The sequence below is a fragment of the Crocuta crocuta genome, unplaced genomic scaffold (assembly GCF_008692635.1).
Source record: "Crocuta crocuta isolate KB4526 unplaced genomic scaffold, BGI_CrCroc_1.0 scaffold99, whole genome shotgun sequence".
Taxonomy (NCBI): domain Eukaryota; kingdom Metazoa; phylum Chordata; class Mammalia; order Carnivora; family Hyaenidae; genus Crocuta; species Crocuta crocuta.
The window spans coordinates 1,274,721-1,289,793 of NW_027551560.1; the positions used below are offsets into that span (position 1 = coordinate 1,274,721).

Genomic DNA, 15,073 nt, shown 5'->3' on the forward strand with positions numbered 1-15,073 from the left:
GATGAGCACTGGGTATTGTATGTAAGCCAATTTGACAACAGATTATATTAAAGAACAAAGAGTTGTTTGCCAGCTATTTTCAGTTTGCACCTTCCTTGCCATTAGGTAGGACCATGTGACTAGTTATGGCCACAACAGTTAAGTGTAAGTGACATGTATCACTTCCAAGCTGAAGGAAGACCTTCTAGAACTCTTTTCCCTTTGGCTCAACAACTGGCAAATTCAAGCCTATAAGGGCCTTGAGTGACAATGGTGAACAGAGACCCTTAGCTGACATCTGACAAATACCGAGCTGAACAATAAGCTTCTCTCATTCTAAACACATAGCTTTTGGAGTTGTTCCCTGATCAAAATCTAGTTTATTGTGACTAATATAGAGATGATCAATAACTATGTTGGTATATTTGCAAAACTGTGACCTCCCTACCTAACCCCCTGTTCAGATGGCACATTTAAGGAAGCAAAATTGACCCAGCCATAAGTTTCAATCTTCATTCACAAATCTCTTAACATCTAAAGGAATCTAAGTCAATAAAAATTCTTACTACTATACCCTTGGTCTTTTATTTTCAAGCACCTCAACATTCCAAGGAGTCCCTCTCTTTCTGCCCCCTAAAGAACTCTTTTATTCATGGCTGTCTATCATGCCATCTTCATTCCAAATTAAAGCAGTATGTAGCCTCCCGGAGACAGTGGTTTTCTTTTTCCTCCCTGGTTAATTCTCTCCTAAGAATCATAGCTTCTGTCCTTTCCTCAGAGAGCACATGAGGAGAACGATTCCAATCATGTAAAAAGGCAGAAGATTGTGAACACCCACAGGTGAGTACATTTATCTCACTGTAAATCGTCGTCACTATTTCCGCTGAACTTTGTGTAGGAAGCAAGAGGTTAGTTTTGGGGTCCCTCAAACCCCAACAATCCTCTCAGTTTTGGGGGTCCCTCAAACTCAAACAGCTAAATCTTCTCAGAAAGTTTCTGTGATCGCACATTATCCCTTTGCTGTGTGAGAGGGTTATGAGTGCTGTGATAACCTTGGAGGGTAACACCCTGGCACAGTCTTGTATGGTCGTCTTCCCTCTCCAACTCTCTCCTGACACTACTGGGTTTGAAAAGTGATCCAACCAAAGGTCCAATTCCCCACACCAGAAAATCAACACTTGCAAAACCTGTGTGCAAAGGGCTCACTGAACCCCCAAAATAACCTCAGTCTCTATGGCAGGCTTCCAACGAGTTCTAGAAAGCCTCTCACCCTCTGCATTGTCAGCTTATTCTGCTCTTCTTATCTTCCCGTCCAAACCTATAATCTCTCTCTGCTGCACTGATGCAGAAGGAAATGCACAACTACTTGAGGATGAGCAAAAATTCATAGCAACTTGAAATTACCCTCTAAACCTCTCTATGCAATGTCACATTACTTCCGGCTATTTCATCCTTCAACATACAACATTGACTTTTTCACAAGGGCTTTCTGGATGTTATAAATGTGTACTGCTTCAGAATAGCAGCTTTGATCAAGCCCATGGCATTGACTTCCAAGATCTATAAATCATGGCTGATCAATGACCCCCTCTCTTCTTATGGTGCATGACGACTCCTTGCAGGGTTCTCAACAAAGTCAAGTGTTGGCACAAGGTCCAATCTACAGTTGATTATAAAAAGCAATCTGGAATCTTCTTTGATTCACTCATTTACTCACAAAATCCAGTAGGTCACCGAGTCTTAATGTGTGCTTGCTCAAAACTCTCTTCTTTCAATTTTCTCTCTTCCTATTCTGTTCCAGGTCCATCGTGTCTCTTGTCTGGAGAGCAGAAATAATGAACTGGTCCTTCTGTCCACAGTCTCCATCCTCTGGCACCACTGCCATGGTGATCACTGTGGAACACCAACAGCACTATCTGATTGGCTTAGGACTGCTCAGCACAGTGAAGAAGAGCGTGTTGGTGTCAAATAAGAGCAAGGTTCAAGTTCTGACTTCGCTGCTAACAGGGCAAGTCCTTTATCCACTCAATGTTGTGCCATTTTCACCTCGAAATGGAAACAATAGCACCTCCCTTGTAGAGTTTAGGAGGGCTGAGCAGACACATGTAACACTCTTCGCACAGTGTTTTGACATCTAGTAATGCTCAATAAATGTTTACTAATATCATATGTTCCGGGCACTTGAGCTCCTGCAAATTCTGGTCACAGCAGACCTTTTGATTCCTATTTCCCACCAATCCACACAGTAGATGGGACTCCTTCACCCAGAGGTTCTCGCCCTGTGCTGCCCAGATGCTGCTGGTCCACAAACTCCTCAGCTAGAATATCAGAACTTTATTTTGACTCTAGCATTCTCATGCCCCAAATGTAAAGAGTAGTCAGTGTCCTATATTTTCAACAAAGCTTTTCATTAGGAGACAATACTCTCAAGTTACACAGAGATGATATGTTGCTTTCTGAAATCAGTACAATTTTTTGATGTCTAATAATCTCTGTCTGTTAAGAACAAAGGTCATCTTTCAAAGCTGAAATACCTGCCACTTTTAATGCCCATACACATACTCTCCTCAGACTCTCCAGAAGGGGGAGTGCCTGCCTAAAGTAGGGAATTTGAGCACTCCCACGCAAGGGACAGTTACTTATTAAGAATTCCTAATCTGGTGNTTACTGGAAGTCCATAAGATGGCAGTATCTCTGTTCTTGCAGGTCTTCACCCATACTTGTCAGAGCAAAGCCCATGATTATTATCAGAGTGAGTTTTTCTGTGATTTGCACAGATCTAAATCCTAGTTACACACCAGAGCACCTGAGTTACTTGATTCTAAGATGGCAAGGATTCCTCCCCACGCTCAAGTCATACCTGGTAGCCCATGCGGGGCGGAAGCATCCCAAGGATTAAAGCACACAGTCTGGCATCAGGCTGCCTGGATTCAGATCTGGACTCTGCCACTTGCTAGCTTGGGTAAAGTGTTTCATCTCTCCGTGCCTCAGTTCCCTCATGTGTGAAATGGAAACTACCATGGCACCTATCTGCTATGTCATTGTCAAGGTTAAGTAAGTCACTAGGCATAAGTACTCAGAACAGTGCCTGGTACACAGCGAATCCTGTGTGCGACTCCGCTACTCCCGTCATCACTACTCTGTAGTTAGTAATCACAATCAACCTGGAGCACCAGAGACCAGGAATAGAGCAGACGCTGAGGCTGTCTTCTTGAAAGCTCCGCAAAGGAAATCTCATCGATGGATTTCACCCTACCTGGAAGTCAAAGCCTCCAGCAATGGACGCAGAAGAGGACAAGGCAATGCAAAATTCAAAACAGAAAAGATCATTCCATACCCTAGATTTCACTTACAGAAACTCAGGGTGGTTAAAACCCATAGGAAAATACAGGGCTCTAATGACTACTGATGGTTCATAAACAGCCACCCAGGGGACCCCACACTGTTGAGATGGTTATTGACAGAGGATCTTGATGGTGCCCAGAAAGATCACTCTGCTGCTGGAAACCGTCCACCCCGTACGTCATCAATATTCTTCTTTCACAACACGATTTCCACATTCTTGTCTCTATCATTCTTCCAAATGCCTACCCCTATTACCTGAATTCGTTTTTATGGATATCCACTATTTTTCTTTCCAGCTTCTGGGACTGCTTGGGGAAAATCTCAAACTCACTGACGTAATTCTCAGGATGCTCATCAGGATCGTAATCACCGAGCTCAGCTGTAACCAGTAAGAAATAAAGAGAGAGAAAGATTTAAAACAAGGGTAGGGGACTTGTGGGATAGCTCCTGCCACCCAAATGAAGAGCTGGGAATAGCTCACCCAACAAAATCTATTTGTGTCCATGGGACCACCAAAGCCTGTGTGTCTAGAAGCCCATATTCTAGCTCAGATCTAGCTGTAGGAGCTTGGACATTTGCTGTCCTATCCGGGTCTCATTTTCTTCATCTGTATAATAAAGGAATTTAAATAGTTTTTTCCCCAATAGGGAACTATGGGCATTTTGGGGACCTAAACAATTATTTATTGCTTCAGACCTTCCAAGGCAGATAGGACATTTATCACCCCTATCCTTCAGGTACCAAGTGTTAGCGGTACACCTAGTCACTGTGATCACCACAGATGCCCCCCAGTAACTGCAAATGTCCCCCAGAATAGTAACTGGAAACACTGGATGTCCCCCAAGGTTCCTTTCATAGCTAATTTTCTGAGTCTGTATATTCTCTGGCTGGAGCTGTCCCACTCTGAGATTTGTGCAAGTGTGGTGCATCCAAGGAAAAAAAAGTCACAACATGAAGGCACCCAAGAAGACTGCACTTAAAAATAAATGGAATTCTCCTCAGATTGAAGAATATAAATCAAATCATAGGCAAGCGTGCCAGATGAAGGCTGTCACTGGATTCTAATAGAGAGTACCCCCAGAGGGTCTTTAAGGGCAAAAAGAAGTGCTGGCACATCTCTGAGCTCCTAGAGGGTCTAGGAAAGGATGGACCCGGGATGCACATCAACCACAGCCTGGAGCGGCAAAGGGGATCCTCTGGCAGAGGGGATGCATTTTACGGATCGTACAAGCTTGCTAAGGAAAATGAGCCAAAAGGGGCAAGTGTCTCAGGCAAAAATGGCCCCAAAAAGATTAAAAGATGGAGGGAAAGTTGTATTAGAAGAGCTTGATCACTAACAGGACTTTGTAGTAGATAAGAATCAATATGCCTTGAGCACATCTGCAAAATCACATCCAACTCTGTAATTTGTATCTACTGTCCCTTCACTGTTGAATCATCTAATGACTACAGAAGGACAAAACTGGGAGGAAAGCAAAGCTCTTTAAAGCTTCTTAATAGAATTCAAATTACAGAGTTCTTGCAACTACCTCAAATGTATATCTTACAGGGGGAAGGACTTTTAAAATAAGATCCAGGGGCACCTGGGTGGTTCAGTCGGTTCAGCATCCAACTCTTGTTTTTGGCCCTGGTATTGGTCTTGTGTTTGGTGGGTTTGAGCCCTGCATTGGGCTCTGTGCTGACAGTGAAGAGTCTACTTGGGATTCTCTCTCTCAACCCCCGCTCTGTCTCTGCCCTTCCCCTCACTTGCTCTGTCTCTCTCAAAATGAAGAAACTTAAAATTTTTTTTAAATTTTAAATAAATAAAATAAGATCCAAAATACCATCAACCCTAAGAGGGCAATTGATTAATTGGATTGTGGTGGGGTCCTCTCCCTAAGGAAAGAGGAGAAAAAAAAAAAAAAAAAAACTCAAGGCAATCTGGCTATATGCCTATGTGACGACATCCCTCACGACCTTGTAACAGGAGACCACTTAATCATGCATGTTTGTGTGTTACCATATACGGAGGACAAAGTAAAACATATATAAAAAATTATGCCATGTGGCGTTCAGGGATCAGTTCTTTGGGTACGAACCCAACCGAGTGGTGCTGGAAAAAATAAAGTTGCTTCCTGGAAAGAAGAGCCTCGGTGTCAAGACTCTCTGAGAATCTTGCTACAAGATCATATTAAAATCAAAATACTTCTGTTTGTCACAGGTAGTCATACTCAGAATAGTAGATACAGGACAAAACCAAAAGGATATATTTGCAAAATCCCAAACTGCCAAGGGCGGATATCTAGAATAAAGAAATCCCTACCAATCACTAAGAAAGTGGGCAGGAAGACTAGTAGGAAAATGATCAAGGAACAGAATGGGAAACCCAAAGGATGAATATAGGAAGAGAGGCTCAAACTCATCAGTAATCAGAACTATGGAAACCAAAACATCACTGGATACCTATAAGATTGGCAAAAAGTTTAGGAAGTCGGAGGATTCTATGCGTCAGCAGAGATGTGAGGTAATGGAAATACTCGTATACTTTTGGAGGATCCCTGATGCATGTGGCTCTTCTAAAGAGCAAGCTAGGAATAGTGAGTCAAAACTCACCCACTAATCCCGCTTCTAGGCATATATTCTAGAAAAACTCTTGGGTACAAGAAAGGTTTCAAAGGCAACTTGGATACTTGTTGTTGGTGAGAGCAATTAATAAAACACAAGCAATGTCCCCTAGTGGATACTCTATAACAATTAAAAGCAACAAAATAGATGAATACCCAGCAACCTGAATAGATCCCCCAAAAAGTGTTTTGGGCATAAAAGGATTAAAATGAGTTTTACAGCCCCATCTAATTTACAACACTTAAACATGTATACAAACCACACAATATAATCATTTATAAGGATGTATGCAAAGTCAAAGATCTATATGAACCGAACTATTGCCTTTAGGAATGGAAATGGAGAATGATGAAATGGGAAATCAATCAATTAATCAACTGGTGGACCCAACGGGACCAGTGAAGAGAATTAGGCATCAACTGATGATTAAATCAACCTGAGTTACACGTATAACACTCCTATACCCACACCTCCACACCTACACATACATATCACCCTGTGAGTCAGCTATGGACCTAGGAGATGGTATAACCCAATGTCTCCATTTTTCATAGGGAATGATCCACCAGTAGAAAACTGGGTCATACTCGATGCAAATGTCAGTTTACATGGTGGTTGGTGAGGGAGGGTGTTGTTTGGCAGGGAGTGGGGGAAGGATCTCTTTCCAGGAAAACTTGTGAGATGAAATGGACTTGTACTGCTAAACACTACAAATAAGTAGCTTGGAAAACACCAGAAAACTAAAAGAAGAAATGACATGGAACCTGCACTAGGTTGCTAACAAGGCAAATGTCAATGCCTCCCGCATCACATGCCCTGCTTTCTTATCCCTTAAAGCCTGTCTTTAACTCTGACTTCACCTGAAACAAAAGGTAGTTCATAAATAATTCAGGACTTGTAACTATTCCAACTTTGTTCTCCATACCAACAGGAGTTGGGTGAACAAAGGCAAAGTTGTGGCAAACGCACATCGGATGCCTTGTGATTTGAAACAGGCCCTAGTGCCTGTCTAAGGGAATTTAACTGTCAGAAAAATCCAAAGAGTTGAAGCAAAAGGATGAATGCGATCGGGTGACATTAGTAAGTCAAAAGGGCAAGCCAGGTAATGCGTTTCCCCGGGTTTGGAGAGGACTCATTCCAAAAGAACATGAGACACAGGATGTTACAGCTCCAGGGTCAACTCTGTCAGGAGCCTTCCCTGAGCACCTCACTGGGTCAGGAGCCCTCCTGAGGTCATAGCAGGAACCTGGGCATTCCTCTGTTGAGCCATTAACACATCACACTGGCCTTTACCAGTCTGTCCACCCTACTCCTCCCTCCCAACCAGGGACTTTGTATGGTACTGCCTGTCATCTAGCAGCTGCTCAGTAAACATTCAGAGAACACACAAACAAATAAGCAAATGAGGTAGGTTACCAACTGCTCTTTCTCAAATAGAGAAATAAAGGCTACATCAGTGCAATTTAGGCAAGTGCCCTCGTTCGCTTAATGTCACTGCTGGAGAACTTCCTGTGTGCCAGACACAGGATACTACTTCCACGGAACTTAGATTCTACATAGACGGAATGCCTAAGAAGTTCCAAAACCAACGCAACAACATAAATTCAGTTAGAAATGCTTAGGGGCGCCTGGGTGGCTTAGTCGGTTAAGCATCCGACTTTCGCTTAGGTCATGATCTCGCGGTTCGTGGGTTCGAGCCCCGTGTCGGGCTCTCTGCTGACTGCCAGCTCAGAGCCTGGAGCCTGTTTCAGAGTCTGTGACTCCCTCTCTCTCTGACCCTCCCCTGCTCATGCTGTCTCTCTCTCTCTCTCCTAGAAATAAATAAAACATTAAAAAAAAAAAAAAAAAGAAATGCTTAAAGACCACCAAACAGGGGTATGAGACAGAACGCTGCGCAGGAGAGAGGCTGCTTTCATGGCCCAGGAAGACTCCTCAGAGGAAGTGATATTTGAACTGAGTTTGAATTCAGTTCTGAAACTCTAGAACACATCAGGCAGAGGCAATCAAAACGACAATCCCACCATGTTGCTGTTCTGCAGAAGGAACAGGAGAGACACTATTTTTACCAAGAAAAGATATAAATAGATCCCTGGGGTTTTTGTGTATTTGTTCTGCAGTTTGTATTATAGGGTTTTTGTTGTTGTTTTAATGTTTTGTTTATTTCTGAGAGAGAGACAGAGACAGCGTGAGCAGGGGAGGGACACAGAGAGAGGGAGACACAGAATCTGAAACGGGCTCCAGGCTCTGAGCTGTCAGCACAGAGCCCAATGCAGGGCTCAAACCCATGAACCGTGAGATCATGACCTGAGCTGAAGTCGGACGCTTAACCAACTGAGCCATCCAGGCACCCCCTGCAGTTCGTATTATGAAAGCAAATGCATTGCATGTCTTGGATATGCTCACTGTGTTCAGTATGTACAACCAGCAACACTCTGGGTGCCGCCTGTTTTTTATATACCTGAGAATATTCTGAAGCTTCAAACACGCTCCTGCAGACGTTAGCAAGTAAGAAGCCAACGAACAGTCACATGGCCTCCCACTTTCTAATCCTTTCCTCCACGTTCCCACTCTCTCTCTGTAAGCGTAAGCAGGTCCCAATCTCTACCAGCGTTTGTAATGATCTCTAGAGCTGCTGAAACATCACCCCAACCACCAGAGAAGTTCACGAATCCAGCTTTTACTGGGTTTGTTACAAATGGCCCATGGACGCTGCTGTAACTTAGAGCTTAAAGGGCCCTTTCGAGGCCTGCCGGCCCATTTCCAGCTCTATTTCTCCAAAGCATCTGTGCGTGTGGCCGGGGGTAATAGCGCCGAGGGCCCTGACTGACTGGAGGGAGACTCAGTGGCTTTATTTCAAACACAAAATAGAATGGCGAGTTTCCCGTTACAGATCCATATTGAGCCTGTCCTTAGAGACTTGACCGTGACTCACTAATGCCTAAATGTGTTCTGAAATGCTCGGGTGCTGGTCTGTTGCTTGGATTAGTATTGATCCGCTCTTCCCTTACGGAGGACAGTGCCCCCTAACCAGGAATTTTCAATCTCACAGGAAAGGAGGAGGCGGATGGGTTCTCACATCCCTCAGCTCTGCTGGAAGAGAGGTGGTTTGGGGAAACACATATTCCACCTTGGGGCAGATAGAGGGAGTATGAGGCATCACCCTATCACTGTAGTTCTGACTTCAACTTGAATAGCTCCACGGGGTTTCAATACCTCTGCCAAAATGTGTTCTGCAGCACCAGGTGGACCCCAGGGAAGGGGAAAGCAACACAGACACGCTCTTCAGAATTCTCAGGAAGCACCCCCACACACACCGGAAACAGAGCCCAAGGAACCATTTCACAGCACAGAGCACCCCACAGGGACCATGGTGGGTGACAGTGGAACCCCAGGGGAACGACGGGTGTCCCTCTGAAGCTCTGAGTGAAGCTTGGAATTGTAACAGGCAGACGGCTGTCACCATCTGCTTAGGACCCATCAGAAGCTCCTTTGTTATTCTAGATCCTTTATAAACAGGACATGCTCACTTGACAACTGCCCCTCTTCCCTTTGCCCCTTCCCTTCTCCTTCCCCCTTCCTCCTCCTTCCCTTCTCTCATAAGCATATCATTAGCATTCACACAGCTAATGGCTGAATCACCTGGGTCCCTCCAAACGGGACTTGCTGCTGCCAGCTGCCTCCCACTGGCCCAGGGGAGCAGAACACCAGAGCCATCCTTTGCTTGGGTCCGGGAGCCACCCTTGTTCAACCCTGAAAGTAAGCCTCATGACATCGTCACACAGTGGAGAAGGAAGTATGTCACCCCACTGAATACACGCTGAGAGCGCGGAAATAATTTGTCTACGGTGAAAGAGCCAGCAGACGGGAAGGGAGGCTGGACCCGAGTCTGACAGACCGTGAGTCCAGTGCTTTCCTCACGATGCTACATGAGCCCGGAGCTGCTTCAGATTCTGTATCTCTCTCTCTCTCTCTCAAACATAAATAAACATTTAAAAAGTTAATAACATTTAAACAAAAGACCTGAGATGAACAGTCAGATGCTTAACTGACTGAGCCACCCAGGCACCCCGTGTGTATAAGTTTGTAATTTATATACAAATATATTTTTAATTATTTTAAAAAGTAGTTCTAAAGAATAAATATAATTTATATATATACTTTGACATTTCCCTCCCTGGACATTTCCTCCTCATGACACCCATTAGGCACTACACCTGATGGTCAGAACTCAGAGCATAGAGCACCCCGCATCCCTTCACGGGGATGGGCGGCTACAGCCACGCTTACCTTGAACGATACAGGCACCCAGGTAGGCAGCATCTGAAAAGGAGCAGAGCAGTCGACCGTGGAAAATATCCCTTTTAATTTGCAGGTACAAAAGATACCTGTAATGCAGAACAAGAAAGAGTCACCCTATGTTGGGGCCAAGGCCGGGGAAAAAGCGGAAAGATTGTTCATGCTTTGTGCAGCCGGGCCACCGGAGCCCCATGGACGCCAAGCAGGGCGAAATGAGGGGCCCGCTGGATTCCGGAAATCTGAAGGGACTGTGGCAGCTTCCAAACTTGGGTGGCTGGCCCCTTTTAGAAAGACCTGAGCGGGGCGCCTGGGTTGTCAGACAGCGAAGATTCTGACTCTGGTTTTCGGCTCAGGTCATGATCTCACAATTTGGGAGTTTGAGACCCACATTTGGCTCTATGCTGACAGCGCGAAGCCTGCTTGGAATTCTCTCGCGCGCTCTTTCTCTGCCCCTCCGTCTGTCTCTGTCTCTCTCTCTCTAGTTAATTATCTAATTAAATTTTTTAAAAAGACACGAGAAGAGAAGAAAGCCACAAGCCCAGCAGCCACGGTTCCTGGAAGGAAGGGGGACACCCAGCCCACCTCAGGTCCACGTTGCCCACACTCCCTGTGAAACAGAGAATCAGGAAATGGATTCAGTTCATATCCAGAGACGAGTCTCAGGGGCAGACAGACTCACATTCATCAATCTCAAAAGGACTTGGTTAGGAGGCCAGAAAGCCAATTATTTCACAAGGAGAACTGCCCTTCTGTTCGGCGCCCCGTCCCCCTCTCCAGGGACCCAGGTGGCCACAAGAGCCAGGCAAAGCCGGTGACGAGTGCAGGGGGCTAGCGTCGGGGCTCCGGGAGGCAGAGTGGAGAACGCGGCTCCCGGGCCGGGTCAGACGCAGCACAGAGAAGTGGGCCAGCTTTTCCAGAAACTCAAAGAGACAGGTTTAAAAATGAAATCCTTTGAATTTGAAATGTTGCAACAAATTCTGTTTTTTAAAACACTGTCGTGCCAAACAGAGAGCATGCACAGGCCCGATTCAGCCAGGGGAGAGGGGACAGGAAGGTCTGCAACCCCTGGCTCAGGCTCGCCTTGTCACTGTCCCTTTTGTTCTCCATGCTGACCAACCCCCCTTTAGATTGCCTCCTATTTCTTAGCCACGAGGATTCTTTCCTTCCAGGCTTAGGCTTGGGGTCTATTGTTTCTGACTAAAGTGACTCTGCAGATGTGTGCAGATTCTTTGTTTATTTTCACTTAACTCTCAGAGACTTTTTTTTTATACCAGGTTCTTGGAACCAGGTGGGGGCACCACTCAACTGGTCCCAGTCACCACTTCCAGGGCTCCGAGGATCTGATCATTACCCGGTGTGTGAGCCATGTACACAACGCAGATCAGAGAGCGTGACTAAGGTGCTAAGATCACACAGCCCCCGAGCCCTGGAGCTCCCCAGCTCTGGCCACTGGATCACCTAGAGCACCCCAGACACACCGAAGTGTTCAGAGGCTCACCAGTGTTGTTGTCTGATGAGTCTTTATCCCGTACCTGCTACATGCTGTACACTGCGCTAGGCACTGGGGACACTGTAGAAGCTCAAGTGACACTCTTGCCCTCAACGTTGTACAGAATTGTTTGCAGGGGACAAAGGGAGTCCTGAACACATTTCTGGCCCAGAGTTTGGTACGTATTGTGTCAGAGAAACAGCATCACACTTGGTAGGCAAGGACCCAGACCGCTCCCTACAAGAGTGCCTCTCACACTTCTGTGAGCATGTGAGTTACCCAGAAATCCTGGCAGAATGTGGATTGTAATTCATTAGATCAGGGTGGGGATCAGAGTCCATATTTCTTTAAATTTTTAAATTAACAAAATTTTTAATTTTTTTTTAAATGTTTTATTTATTTCTAGGAGAGAGAGAGAGACAGCGTGAGCAGGGGAGGGTCAGAGAGAGAGGGAGTCATAGACTGAAACAGGCTCCAGGCTCTGAGCTGGCAGTCAGCACAGAGCCCGATGCGGGGCTCAAACCCACGAACCGCGAGACCATGACCTAAGCGAAAGTCGGATGCTTAACCGACTAAGCCACCCAGGCGCCCCTTAATGTTTATTTTTGAGAGAGAGCAAGCGCGAGTGAGCGCACGTGCATGAGTGGGGGAGGGGCAGAGAGTGAGGGACACAGAATCTGAAGCAGGCTCCAGGCTATGAGCTGTCAGCACAGAGCCTGATGTGGGGCCTGAACTCAGGACCAGTGAGATCGTAACTGAACTGAAGTCAGATGCTTAAGTGAGCCACCCAGGGACCCTAAGAGTCCATGTTTCTAAGAAGCTTCCTGGTGAGGCTGGGCTGCAGGCCCACGGACTGCACTTTGAGTAATCAGGTTCTAATCCAGTGGTTCTCAGAGCTGACTGCACATTAGAACCACCTGGGGTAGCTTTTAAAAACTACCAAGCTGTGGGGCACCTGAGCGGCTCAGCTGGTTGAGCATCCAACTCTTGATTTCAGCTCCAGTCATGATCATAGGGTTGTGGGATTGAGCCCCACATCAGTCTTCACACTCAGTATGGAGACTGCTTAAGAGTCTCTCTCTCCCTCTGTCCCTCTCCTGGTTCACAGTCTCTAAAAAATAAAATAAAAATAAACTACCAAGCTATGGACTCTACCTATTAAATCAGAACCCGGGTCCTCACAAAAACGTGGACACAAATGTTCATAGCAGCATTATTCCTAATAGCTACAAAGTAGAAAAACCCAAATGCCCATCAACTGATGACTGGATAAAATAAAGGCATATCCATGCGATGGAATATCGTTCAGCCGTCCAGAGGAATGAAGTATGGCTACATGCTACGGCATGGATGGGCCTGGACAACATGAAGCTATGTGAAAAGAAGCCAGACATAAAAGGCCATTTGTATGAAATGTCGAAAATAGGGACATCTGGAGAGACAGGTAGTCAATGAATGGCTGCCTGAGAGGGGGTTGCAAGGAGGGGAAATAGGAAATAACTGGAAGGGTACTGGTTTCCTACTGGGGTGATAAGAATGTTCTGGAATTAGATCATGCACACTTCGTGAACACACTAACCCTGCTGAGGTACATGGTAATACCTTCCAGAAGAAACTAATGCTTTTGAGAATCCATTTGCCTTAGAGTAGTTCTCAAATTTTGACATGCTTGAGAACTGCCTGGATGGGTCATGAAAATGCAGATTGCTGAGCCCCGTCCCAGGTCTGGAATGGGGACCAGATTCTCAGATGCTGCTGTTGCTGGTCTGGGGACCTCACTTGGAAGACCTCAGCCATAGACCATTCAGACTACCAAGGTCACACAAGTATGATCTTAAAGACTGTAAACTACCAGGCCAAATACCATGAAGTTTCTTGTCTACCTGTTAAATGTTACACATTGAACAAAAAGAATCCCTTTCCATTTTTGTTGAGTTTAGTAGTGAAAAATAGTTTCAAATAACTATGGACTGATGACTAAGGGGGCTTGAGTTCTCTTCTCATAACTCAAAATCAAGTTTGATGGAAGCTTGCAGAGAAAAGAAAATCTGCTTTCACACATCTGAGCTTGGGTCCTTGCTCATATCAGTGATCTTTAGAGATAATCATAGATTATTATGGGTTCAACATAATCCGCTGAGCCTCACAAATAGCTTCAGGATCAGATATTCATTTTTTAATATAATAGCCACCAAAAAAATAATATTGCATCTCCTTTTAGTATCACTCCTGTATGAAAAGATAAAGCAAAAAAAAAAAAAAAAAAGCACAAGAAGCTCTGGAGCAAACATTTCTTGTGCCATCATTCATGATACTGCTTCTCTAACAAGAACTTAAAAATGGTTCTTATTTGTAAAAATATTAAAATCAACACACTTTGATTACATTCAAATTGTATACAGCATTTATAAAGCCCCAGAAATCTAAAGGACTGAAAGAGGATTGTGTAAATGGAAAGATAAATCAAGAATAAAAATGATCTCAAATGTCCTTTTTTTAATGAGTATTTGTGGTCTGACTCTTTCCAACCTGCCTTGGGGTCAATGTTTCTTGACCCCCAAGCATGGTCATGAATGTGATTTTAACTTCTCACGTAGCAAATTCTTCTAAAACTTTAGATTAGTCTGGGGCTCCTGGCTGACTCAGTCAGTTAAGCGTCTGACTTTCACTCAGGTCACCATCTCATGGTTTGTGAGTTTGAACCCCGTGTCCGGCTCTGCACTGACAGCTCAGAGCCTGGAGCCTGCTTCAGATTCTGCGTGTCCCTCTCTCTCTCCCCCTCCCTCATTCTATCTCTCCCTCTCTCTCAAAAATAAACAAACATTAAAAAAACTAAACTTTAGATCAAAAGAAAAACTAACCTCTTTCAAGATAGAATTTAAACCATAAGTGCCGGGGGCATTCCACAGTTTTTAGATTCATTTTGAATTCTAAGAATTGTATTGACTAAGAAAAGCCCATTTCTATCTGTGCAAGGACTGGGCATTGTCTTAGTTTCCTTTGGAGACCTAAAGATGTTCACAATCTTCCACTATTCATACCTAAGCTATTCAGTCTAATGCAGGGAAATGCTAGCAAATTTAATCAAGAGGAATTTTACTGGAGTTGTTAACTAACACTTTGTATTCTTCTACTTTCAAATGGGACTTTTCTCAACAAAAGATCCAACCTTATATCATGACACATATTCAATTTTTATCCTCCAGACAAAATTATAAAAAACAAATGACAAAAGTGAGCCACTGTGGCACCCGACTAAATAATGCCCAGCATAGTATTCGATTTGATCCTTCTAGTTACATCATGGGCACCGAGAAGCCAGGATGAATGCCTTTTTTTTTTTTTTTTTTTGTGTTTTCT

General features: G+C 44.7%; 1 protein-coding gene across 1 annotated transcript in view; it reads right to left on the reverse strand.

The window, feature by feature from the left end:
- FRMD3 (FERM domain containing 3) overlaps positions 1 to 15,073 on the reverse strand; it is a 299,629-nt gene that overhangs the window by 96,928 nt on the left and 187,628 nt on the right. Inside the window, exons 5-6 of the mRNA XM_077749548.1 lie at positions 10,216 to 10,313; positions 3,580 to 3,703 (exon numbers count right to left, since the gene is read on the reverse strand). Of these exons, the coding sequence (XP_077605674.1) occupies positions 3,580 to 3,703; positions 10,216 to 10,313 (222 nt within the window). The remainder of the gene's footprint in view (positions 1 to 3,579; positions 3,704 to 10,215; positions 10,314 to 15,073) is intronic.